The sequence below is a fragment of the Ciconia boyciana genome, chromosome 7, assembly GCF_034638445.1.
Source record: "Ciconia boyciana chromosome 7, ASM3463844v1, whole genome shotgun sequence".
Taxonomy (NCBI): domain Eukaryota; kingdom Metazoa; phylum Chordata; class Aves; order Ciconiiformes; family Ciconiidae; genus Ciconia; species Ciconia boyciana.
In genome coordinates this window covers 53,175,217-53,187,361 of record NC_132940.1, presented here as the reverse complement: position 1 = coordinate 53,187,361, position 12,145 = coordinate 53,175,217, and the positions used below count along the sequence as shown (strand labels likewise).

Below are 12,145 nucleotides of genomic sequence, written 5' to 3'. Positions count from 1 at the left end.
CAGGCGCACAGGGGCGAGGCGCTGAGGCTCGCCCTCGCCCGGCCGTCCCCGGGGTCTGAGGGGGAGCACAAGGCCCGGCCGCGGAGCAGCCGTAAGCCCCCCGCTCCTCCTGGCCGGGCAACTCCCCAGCGGTGCTCCCGCAAAACCCTCCCTCGCCGTCGCCGCGCCCGGAATCTTTGCGCAGGGAGGCACGGTTTCCAGCCGGGCCAGCCGCAACGGACCGCGGTGCCCGGAAGCGGCGGCAGTCCTGTCAAGCCGCGGCCGCGGCCGCTCCACCTGCCCTTGCTCGCGGCAGCCCGGGGCGCCAGGCGCGGCGGTGGAGCCTCGGCTGGCGGCCGCGGTGCGTGCGGCTCCCCCTGGGCCCCTCCCGGCCGTTAGGATGTGGCGGACGCGGGCGGCGGCGGCTTGGTGAGCGGGGCGGGCCGTGGCAGGGGTCAGGGCGGGCGCTGCGGGCCTCCGGCGGGCCTGGCCCCTGGGGCACGGCGGCTGTGCGGAGGGAGCGGCCGCCGTAGCCGCGACCCTCTCCCGCCTCTTCCGACGCTGGGGCCTCTGCTCCGGGCGCGGTGGCGGTTGCCACACGCGTCCCGGCTGAGCAGGCCCCGGGCACCCGTGGGAACGGGATTGCCCACGGGGGAGGCCGAAGCCGCACAGCGGGTGGTGGTGCGCGGTGTGTGTGTGTGAATGGCGGAGGGGGCCTGTGGCCTGCTGGGAGGGGGCTGCTGCTCCCCGGCGGGGAAATTTCCCATCCTTCAGGTCCCCCGGCACCTGGGGGTGCGATGTGGAAGGGAGCTGCGTCTCCCGCATTCCCGCCCTAGGGAGTTCGGGCCGCCTTAGCGTCCAGATGTTGGCCCTCCCCGGCAGCTACCCTATATTCCTCTTGTTTTTCACCGTTCTGCTACACGATTCCAGACAGGAGCAGTGAAACTGAATGGCCGGTAATGTCACAATGTTCCTTGGCAGATTTGGGAGCAGCAGTAGGAAAATAAGTGTTATCTAGTGCTGAATGAGAAAGAAAATACCACAGTGCTTTTTGGTGGGTTACATTTGAAAGACTGCTTTGCAGTCATAGCTATTAAAAGTGTATATAACCTATCTTTACAGAAAATTTGTCCCAGCTGAGGTGGGGATTTTTGGACCTCTTAAACTGGAGCAATATGTGTAAAATGTTAGGTATAACTTCCAGGTGGAATGCTTGGCTATCAATAGTAACAGGCCACTTTTTCTTGTTTTACAAGGCATCTATAATCTCAGTGCAATGCAAGAGTACTCAGGTTGCAGGCCTGTAATCAGGCAGATTCTAATGGCAGAGCTACTCATGTCTGGAAGGCTAACTTTTGTTACTGTTGTTAAAAACAGCTTTCCAGAGGCTTTAAATTTGGAACTCATTAAATACTTCATTTAATAGCATTGTTTTGGCACCCTTTTCAGTCTAACTGCACTTTTCAGTGAAGATCTTAAGGTGATTTTTTTGGGCAATATTCATCAGGACGTTTTAGCAGTGGGAGGAGAGAAGAAAGGAGAGAAGAAAGGAAAAAATTGAAGTTTTGGTATAATGATGGAGTAGTGGGTTTTTTAAATGAATTGTAAGATTTTATATGTGCAATTAAAGCAGGTAGGGTTTGAAATATGCAATAGCACTCAAAAGGCAGTTGTTCATCAAGTTCTTGCCATAACAATTTGTGGGGGAACTCAATTTTTCCTTCAGTTTCAACAATCACTGTGTTTTACAGCATTCATTCTGTATTTTAAAAGAACAATCATGGAGAAGAAAATTACATAATATTACAAAATGCCTTTAACCTAGGTGAAGACTAACAATGAGAAGTGGCTGCCATAGTATGTACTACCACTTGATCTCTGCTGAAAATATTAAATATCTGTGTAATGATAGTGACTACAAAATGAAAGAAATAACGGCCCAGTCATCAGCTTGCTTCGTACAGACTTACCTCACCCTGATTTAAAAAATTGTCTTCAAAAGTGGGAAATGAAACGTTTCTAGTGTGGAGCACTTTCATTTTTTATTATGTAGCTACTTTTGTATTGCTACTATCTGTGGTTAATTTCTGAGCCTCTTCTAATTCCTTGTCAAAGAGGAGAAACTTGTTACTACTTCAGGGATTATTCTGCTCCTGCTTATTATGCTCTTTCTAGATACTAAGTTTGTTATTGCAAAGGCACAGCCTTCTGGATAGTTTAGTATAGCAGCAAGAGAATATCCTTCAAAATCATAGTGACTTTTATGAATTAGGACTTTCATAACAGTCAGTGGAGTTTCCTTTTTTTAAGCTTTCTATTACATTAAAGGAAATTTCTAAACATAGATCATCAGGAGAATTGGTCTTTTAAGAGAGGAAAATGTCTCAATTCACATAATTATGATTTTAAACTTATATTCCAAAAGCTCAATTTCTGGGTCAGAAGTGCTTTTATAACAAAGTCTTCTACTTCTTTGGACATTAAAAATATGCTTGTCATAGACAATGTCATCTCTAGTACATGGAAAATCTCAAGGCAAAGAACTGTATAATTATAGAGCATGTTGTTAGAAAATGCTGTAATATTTTTCCATTTCATATGATTCACTTATTCTCTTTAAGATCTGTTAATTTTAAAAGATTTAGAATTATGGGATGAATAATTTGCTTTCTCAATAGTGTGAAGCACTTTCTTCTTTTGTATTTGTCCCCTTTGTAAGTAAGTGCACTTGATAATATTGAAAACCCTGAAAAAAACATCAAGGAACAAGCATTAATTTCAAGAACTGTAACTGCACTCATATTTTGCATCCAGTAAATTATTTAATATTAACCATTCTGATATGATGGTGAGGCTAAAAAGTTACAGAAGAAATTGCTTTTTCCAGAGCAGTTGTCTTTTCCCTAAACTAACAAAGCTACCCCAAAATGTTGACGCATGCAGATAGTGTAATTGAAAGTATACAAGGAGCTTTATTCCAACCTATGCATTTGTTTTAACTTAGGCAGGATTGATAAGTTTCCTGTGTTTTAACATGTGCTTTTCATGGCTGAGCTCTGTTTTCAGAGTCAAATCTTTCAGACTGAAATTTTCCCTCTTGCATAAATCTGAATTACTTTATTGAAGTCTTCAACAAACATGGTGCAGCCATCTCCAGACGTAATCTTGTCTACGCATGACCTAAGATAAAGCAATAATGCTGTAATCCTAGAACCGCAGAATATTAAATGAAAGGAACTGAAAGACGTCATTAAGTATATGCTTCAACTCCAAAGGAGAATCTGCTTTGACAAAAAAGGACAAATGTATTTTGCAAAGGAATTTTGTCTGTGTATTGTTTTTTTGAAGTTTGAAAATCCTCTACAAACTTAATGTTCTCTAAAAGTTTGTTTTGAATAACAAAATAGGCCAAACTGTCAAGTTTTCTTTCATGTTGCAAGTTGATCGTAGTCTTCTGTGGACTCTTAGCTCCTGTTTGCCCAAACTGTGTTTTACCACAGACATGTTACTTACCTTAATCCAGTATGGAAGTTAAATTTAATTCATAACAGACTTCATAAATGGTATTTAAGGTTTCATTTCGGTAATCACTAGAAATGCTATACCCATTAACGATGTTTACAGCTTTTTATCTTCCTGGTAGCATAACAATGATAGCTGGAAATTGTACATTCAGAGTGATGCTCTAATTTATCTGTAACCAGATAAAATGTAATGTGATTTGCTTCTGAAGAGGTTATTGAGTTAATGATGTGTTGAGGAAATCTGTTACTTAGAATTTTTATTTCTTTCTTTTAGTGTCATCTGCCGGAGTCTAGCAAATAGCAGCTGTGGAATAAAGAGAAAATCACCACTGCAAAACTTGCATCTTGTTTCCCGAAGTATACGTCATCCCTACTACCCAAGTTCAAAATTTCAAAGACCTCCTTTAAGGATATCCATTCAGCTGTTCTCATCTCTTAATCGTCTTCCCCTACGTAAAACAAAACTTTTAGATGTAAAATATGGATACCAGTCCCACAGGAACTTTTGGCTAGCTAGACTAGCATCAAGACTTCTCAAACTTCGCTATCTTATATTAGGATCTGCTGTAGGTGGTGGTTATACAGCTAAGAAGGTATTTATCTGTGGAAGCTATTTTATGCATTTTGTCTTTGTTGTTATTATATGTTTCAAAACAATAGTTCTTGGAGTATCCAAAAAAATTACAGGATATCATTACAGGATGACAATAAAGATGAGTGAAAATGGAAAATAGATTGTTTAGAGAACTAGTTTAAAAGATCCAAGTAGTATTATTCATATCAAAAAGATGGTGGGTTAGTATGTTTTATATGTAGGTATTACTTTTCAGTAGATTGCTCATATGCTTCTCTCCATACATTTCTTTTTCTATTTCTACTGTATTTTTTTCCTTTTTGTATTAGACGTATGATCAGTGGAAGGACATGATGCCAGATCTCGATGAATATAAGTGGATTGTTCCTGACTTCATTTGGGAGCTTGATGAACATATTGACTTCGGTATCACAAAAACTAAAATGCTACTCTATCTAAAGACTAGCATATGTACAACTTAAACATAAGGCTGTAGGTCCTCAGTGCCTCTCCCCACTGCAGTAGTATCTGTATAGCTGTAATTTGAGTGAACTTGTATTGTTAGAGTTTGGTGTATGTCTTACCAAGGTGTTTGTATCAGTGTGTTTGTAGGAAGAAATTAAGCATCGTTTAACATTGATATTCCATAATTCATCCTTTCATTTGAGAATGTTCTTGGTCCTTTTATATGGCCATGTAATCCCATTATTGAAAGGAGACTTGCAACATGATCAAGGGGGCTTACACAGGTTTTCACAGTATTATGCATAAAGTTCTTTCTATATAAATACAAATAGATAAGTGAAAGGTATGTATGTTAAAAGGCCAATTGAAAATGCAGAATAGTGGATCTACCTATCTACAAAATTATCTTGAAGGTACAGAAAAAAGAAAATGAAAAATATAGATTCTGTTTTCCTGAATCTTCTGGTTACAGTAGGTATATTTTCAGATGAAAGATAGAAATCTAAAAACAAGCACTGAGTTACTTCTTATATGTGCAGTGTAGTAAGGTGGTGTTCTTTTTTTAAAAAAAAGTTTATGAAGATTTCACTACATGTATGAGTATTGCATAGATAAATGGAGAGACTGAATAACTGAGGCATGTTTTCTTGTTTTTATTGCTAGTGGACACTACATTTTTATAGTACTCTAAAGCTAATAAGTTTTTTTTAAAAGGATTATAAAATTGGCTTATTTATTAATATGAAAAATAATATTTTCTTAAAATGTACAAGAGGTGGGCATACTTACAGTGTCATGTAATTTTAAAACATCCTCTACAAATTCTGTGAGAGAATAGTGTCTGAAACGTGGTGAAATGCAGCAATAAGTTTTAGAGTATTTTAAAGTACTTGAGGCAACCAACTTAACAGGAAGTTCAAAGTCTAAAAACGCTATTGCTTTTTCGGATCTGATAATCTTTCCCAACACTAATGGGGGGAGGTGCATGTGGAAAGAAACTTTTTAATTCTTTATTTTAAAAAAAAAAAAAAAAAGAAAAAAGCCATGTCCTGAAACAGTTTCTAGGTTTTACAGCCTGAGCCATTTTTATTCACGCAAATAACAGGAAAGAAAAAATACTCATTAGCTGTTGTACTGTTTTCCTAGAAAAACTTATCAAAGCCCTTCCTGATGCAGATGACCTTGCCAAACTTGTGCCTGACTTTGACAAGATTGGAGAGAGCTTCACTTCGCTGAAAGGATTTTTTTCTCCTGGTGAGAACAATTTTTCAGCTTAGTTTTAATTTTGAAAACATAGGCTATTACAAGATGAGGTTACAGGTATGACCTTAGACACTAAAAGAAAGCGGATCCTGAAAACGCATGCCTTTTCATTGAATATCTCGTCTGAAAGTGTTATGGACACAGGTAAGTGTAATGTATTTTTAAAAGCAAGCATTCTAGTAGCAAGTAATGAGAACCAAAATGTGAAATTGAATAGAAAACTAGAATTCTTGTACAACTCTAAACAAACAGATTGAAAGCTAGATTGCCTCAGTGAGTCATAAAAGCTGGACGTATCCAGCTGCAATTTGGAGAAGGTGAGAATGGCACTGGACAGTAACAGTACCACAGCTGTTACAGGAGAAAAGAGTTGGATTATTAAGAATGATGATTCTTAATGTTGCAAGCATGTGAAGTAAGAGATTTGTGACGAAGGTATTCTTTTGGATTGAGTGATATTTTTCATCTGGACATAGCTCCAGAAGGACTTGCTTGAAGATTTAGCTTTGGTAGGGGCTACATTTCAAAGGAGTAGGTAGGAGTTCTAAATGCTTCACAGAAAGCAGGGGAATGGTTTTTTGATTCAGTGTGCCTAGGCAGTAGTAGGCTTAGTGGTTTTCAGGTTTTGGGAGCTTTAAATAAGACATTTCTAATTGGTGGCCTTTTTAAAACTAAAAAATGATTGATTTGATCGTTATATCTGACTTGCTCTTTAGCACAGCTCAAAACTTCACCCAGTGATTCTTGTAATAGAGTGAAAGATTCTTCCTATTATATACCTTAATTATCAAACTACATACATTTGTATTCGTGAAAGATTATACCTGTGAGGTGTCATAGTCATTGCTCTTAAGTGTGTTTGAAAATATTTCCATATCAGTGTGCATAAGAAGCATTTTTAATTTTCTTAAAATACTGTTAATGGTGAATGAGTTTATTCATCTTATAAACCGAGCAAGCAACTAAGTAGGGATGAAATTCAACAAAGTGACAAGTAGATTACAATCTCCTATGTATTTTGGCTGTTAAAGATTTTGGCTGTTTAAAATTGTGGTGTTAGTGACTGGTATTGTGAGATGTCGCCTATTATTTGTTATCATACTCACATGGACATAGTTGACATTTATGGTTGTGTGGTCCTCCAAATAAGACAAAGATCCCTCATCTTTGTTTTGCATTTTGTTTTGTATTTATAATTTTTATTTCCCCTCTTCTGCTGATTTTTCACAGGTTACAATTTGGTTAGTGAAGTCATAGGAGCTTCTGATCTACTTCTGTTGTTAGGTGTGTAAAAGCCCTTTTTACTGCCCTTAACCTGCCTCTTTAAAGTGAACTCTTAAAAACACTACTATACTAAGAGGAGTGAATATCAATGTAAAAACAACTATTTACATCAATTTAATATTGAATTACAAATACCTTCCAATTATTTAAAAAATACTTAGAACCACCCCTGTGAGAATGAATAGATTAATAGTTGATATTTCTCTGCCAGAGTTCTTATCAGATGCTTTTTATTTCAGGCATTTTCCAGAAGCTTGTTTTGAAAACCTATGTCATTACAATAGGAAAGAGTATCATATTTTTTTTTCTTGTTACAGTACCACGAATGGAATTTGTATTATCCTTTCATGTCTGTCAGAAATAATTAATTTTTAAAAAGTTTTCAGAACTTTAATAGTCTAATTGAAGCTGCCTATTCCTTTACGATATAACTAATTTGAGTCACAAACTAGACATAAAATTTTCAGATGAGTTTTAAACTGAATTTCTTTTTCAGTTTCTTATGGCGAATCTTTTTTGGATGATAGCAACTTCAAAGATTATTGCATTAATAATTCATAGGCATTGAAACTTTAATTTTATATTAGGTTAAATTATGTTATTTATGAATTAAAATTATGTTATTTGAGAATTTTTAAGTGCCTTTTGCATGTTATAATGAGTTTCTTTAATTATGTCCTAGGTTCTCCAGGAGAAACAGCATTCAGAGCTACTGACCAGGGATATGACAATGACAAACAGTACAAGAAGGTAATTACTCTCTTGCAAACCTAAAAATGTCTTGACAACAGGTAATTTTTTTAAAAGTGCTTCAATAGCTAGTTGTAGATGTTTATTTGAAACACCTTGAAATGACTTGAATATGCACTCCTGTTTTTAATATTTACACAGTACAATGATAATAAATATTTTGGTGTAAGGAAAATACAAGGCAGTCATAAAAGTCTTTAGGAATTGCATTCTTAAGAAACTTGGTTTGTAATAAGAGTGTAATTTTAGGGGGTTTTTTGTGCATTTGCAATTTTTCTGGGCATGTTCTCAGTGGCACCTGAGCTTATAGCTTATTACTGAAGTTGGTTTAGGCTTTTATAGTTATTTTCAAGTATTTCTGCTTGCAACCTCATTTCTGTTGACATTTTCACAGTTGTGATTCTTACTTAAGGATCTCTGCCTTAATAAAAAACTTCTATTTCTTAAAGCAGTCTGTCTTTTTACTCTCTTTATTTAGAAAGTATACATCACATTTTTGTTACTGCCTTCTGGAAAAACATGTTACTGTATTTTGATAACTGAAAATTTTAGCATTTTTCCTTGAAGTAAAGAAAGTGAACTTTAATTTTTTGCTTTCATGAATAGTAGATCTCATTTCTATTAAATACCTAAATTGTAATGTTGCTCATTCTTTAAAAGCTTTTAATTTTTCCTGTGTATATTTCAAAATTTTCTTTAAAAAATTGAAGGAAAAAATAAGTATCAGGAATTTGTAAATTATTAAGTATTCATTTTTGCAACTGAAAACTTCTTAGTGTCTGAACTATAACTGGGGCTTTTACATAAAAGATATTTCGGTATATGCAGGCATGTATACATTTATTCTACATTAGTTCTGCATGGCAATACATAGTGGAACCTGTACAAAGCTCACTTTTTACAATTTCTTTCTTCCCTTTGGAACAGTGATGGATTTCTACATGAGAAAAATTTAGCTTTTTGTTTTCTCTTTGTCAGTAAACTGTCTATTTATTATGTATTGTTTTACTTTCTCTTGAGTGATTGCTTAGCACAGGTTTCACTGTTTAAAACATAATAAATACTTTACTATTGATTTGTGGGGAAATGGCCATCTTAATTTATTGTCTTTGATAACTAAATTAACTGAGATTTTTACTGAGTGCCAGTAATATCACTAATACTTATTCTGTTTTTTCAGATGCAGTGACAACTGCATTTTAATGTTGCCAACAAAACTTTGTCTGTGGTACAGAAAATATCAGCCCATATTAAACCAGTACAATTTATAAAATGTAGTCTGGTGTACTAATTTTTGTTGCTCCAGTTACATCTGATATGTTATGCTTAGAAACTGTTGTTTTGCTAATTTATATGATCAATTTTCGTCGTAATATTTCAAACAAGGCACATATGAATAGCTAACATAGCATAATCACTTGGTTTATTGGCAAGCAGAATTAGTATTTTCTAGACAATGGGTTAGATGGCCTTTTTTCATTCAATGCTTTCCACTGCCAATCAATGCTAGTTTAAGAATTGTATGGATGCATAAAGTGTTGTAGCATAGTATTAAATGTGTCTGATGGCTGATGAGCTGGTTTTCTTTGTTTCCTTGTGAAAAGATAAGTAACTGGTAAAGATCTAGGAATTCCTCATTTGGAGGAGTGTTCTGTAGAACCATTACTGAGCATGGTCTTCAGACAGGTCTCTAAAAACTTCCTGTAGAATGAGTGAGAAACTAGTTAGTTTAGAAGACAACTTTGAGAGAGTGAACGTTGTCCCGAACACCGAATCAGGCTGTACTGCTTCTTGCCAGCTAATGTGGTGTTTATCTCATAATCTCTCATTTAATACAAAAGGTACAACTTTTTGAAAAGAAAACAAAATTAAAATTACTGGAGTGTGCAGATAAGTAATTTAAATAAATGGAGTTTAAATCTGTTTCTACTTGGATTAAATAAGAAATTTTGTTCTTGGAGAAAGAGGAGAGAAGATAGTTACAAAAGCTATAGTGTAGTAAAATATTTTATTGTATTGTACGCATGGGACTAGTTCAGGCTTGCACTTGAAATGGCAGTGTTACCTTCTTAGAAAATTATCTTGCACTATTGTCTGTCTCCAAAAAAATTTCCTAAGGAGTTTCAGCTTCCTATTAAAGCAAGTGAATTCCAAAGCTTAGCCCAATTTCTAAAGAAAATTTATAGTGGTTATAGCTGCGATGAAGTGGGTGTGAAAAATGTGACTCAAGTATTGATTTGGGGCTTAGAATCCAGATAAAGAAGTAATTCAAAACTAACCACACAGTCCTTTCTCTGCCTTTGGTACCTTGATAAAATCTCATGCCTTGAAGAACCTGATGCACTGTTGAGGATTTGGCAGCACATAGACTGCCTCGCTCAGCCATCACAGGGTCACCTTCAGTCAGTGTAAGGAGTGGCACAGTAATTCTACAGCTCTTCACTATAGCTACTGCTGGAGAGTGAAAAGGAGGCCTTAGTAAGGAATATCGCTTGACTCTGATATTTTCTTTTTTTTAACATTCTCATTTCATTCTTTCTTGCAAGTTATGCAATAAAGTTTCCATAATTTTCTCTTTTCTATTCATAGCACCATTATATTCCCAACTTAATTCCCAGTTTCATGTTATAGGTACTCTGGATAAAATTGTGACATTTATTCACATTCTTAGAAATTGATCTCTTTACCTTCCTCATCGTTTTCACCCCTTTACATCCCTCAGCAATTATTAATTATTGTGGCTCAGCTTTTCTCATGAACAGTCACGCTGAAGTCAGTGGGAAGTAGTGGAAGGAGTCGAGGCATGCAAAAAGACAGGGCTTTGGTTGCTCGTGAAAATGTGACACAAATACTTTAGTCATGAGGAACTTTTAAATTAAAGAGATAGTCATACTCAACTGAAGTACAACATATTAACTTTTAATGTAAAATTATGTATATTTTTTAAAGCGTATGCACTAACAATGTCAGCACTTATTTTGCCTTATTTTATTTATTGTGCCTTTTTTATTTGTTGTACCTATATTCTCATGATGACTTTGCAGGGTTTGTGCCACTGAGTTTTTGTCAACTAGTGTTATTCCCCTTTATGTTGTTTCTTTGATAATGATAATAATAATATAATGATTGTAAACAATTAGGTTTTTGAAATCCATTAATTGATCAATGTTGATTTTTCTAGATAATATTCTTTAAAATAAATACAGTTTTACACTGGAATGATTTATTGGGGAGGTGGGAGGAAACAGTGGTAGTGTCCAATGACAGATGTAAACATTTTTGTTTGTGTCCTGGTTCATGCCAGCTTGGGTGTTGGTGTATAGTTCTGTGCTATGTAAGGTTCTTGATATTTTTTTAATTTAATTTTTTTTACTCAAACCTATAAAGTAAGAAATAGAAAATAAACCTATAAAGTAAGAAATAGAAAATAAAGGAAATAAGATTGACTGACATACACAAAGAAGAAAGTGTTATTGAGAAGCTTTTTAAATCACTGTATTTTTTACTTGAATATTTTATTAAATGGGGTAACTATTTGAAAAGGGCTTTTCATACTTTACTATGGATTAAGGGTCACATGGACCAGATGTCTTAGAAAGTAATTGCACATTAAATAGTTAAATTGGGTGACTTCAAACATCTGTTACAGTGCCTGTTTAAATGTTAAAAGGCCTTCATGGCAGGTTCTGTTCAAGTGTTCTTTCTTGTATTTTCTTGACCCATAGCATAATTTTTAAAGGGACTGTGTCAGGTCATATTGAGAGTTTCCTTGTTTGTGAAATGGCAAAATATTATTATTGTTCCTCAAATACAAAGTGTAGCCGTGAGGCCATCTCTCCTTGCTGCTGTATAGAAATGAAATCTTTTGTTTTGTCTGATTTCTTGGCACAGTTCTAATGCGTTTGCTAGTCTGGCAATACAGAAATTTTTTAAATTTTAAAATGGTTCAGTAATAGAAAAATCTTAACATTTGTATATTCTTGAAATGTTGTACAAATCACTATTTACCAAATGTTTATATTTGGTCATTTGATTGTCTCTCCTTTTATCCATTCTCTCCTATATTGCTTATCCTTATGTGTACATGCCTGTGTGTGTATTTCGTGCAACAAATGTATAACTTGATGATAGATATCTTGAATTCTTACACCAAACTTCTATTTCAAGATTTTTTTTTATTCCTGTAGTGCATTTTTGAAACCTTTCATTTCACTGAATGTTTTCTTAGAAGAAGATCTAATATTTTTTAAAGATCTTTATTTAAATAGTTTGTTAATACTTCTGTCTGCGTTCTCTGAAATAAATT

General features: G+C 36.0%; 1 protein-coding gene across 5 annotated transcripts in view; it reads left to right on the top strand.

The window, feature by feature from the left end:
* Positions 1 to 215: 215 nt before the first annotated feature.
* The window catches only part of OPA1 (OPA1 mitochondrial dynamin like GTPase), a 61,266-nt gene continuing 49,336 nt past the window's right edge, over positions 216 to 12,145 (top strand). For 3 of the 5 annotated variants that reach the window (XR_012043268.1, XR_012043266.1, XM_072866611.1), the window contains exons 1-6: positions 216 to 408; positions 3,778 to 4,096; positions 4,407 to 4,503; positions 5,689 to 5,796; positions 7,036 to 7,089; positions 7,772 to 7,839. Coding sequence is in view for 1 of the 5 variants with exons in the window: in XM_072866611.1 (XP_072722712.1) it covers positions 380 to 408; positions 3,778 to 4,096; positions 4,407 to 4,503; positions 5,689 to 5,796; positions 7,036 to 7,089; positions 7,772 to 7,839 (675 nt within the window). In the remaining 4 variants the exon portion in view is untranslated. The remainder of the gene's footprint in view (positions 409 to 3,777; positions 4,097 to 4,406; positions 4,504 to 5,688; positions 5,797 to 7,035; positions 7,090 to 7,771; positions 7,840 to 12,145) is intronic. The other 2 variants (XR_012043269.1, XR_012043267.1) reach the window with 1 other exon arrangement.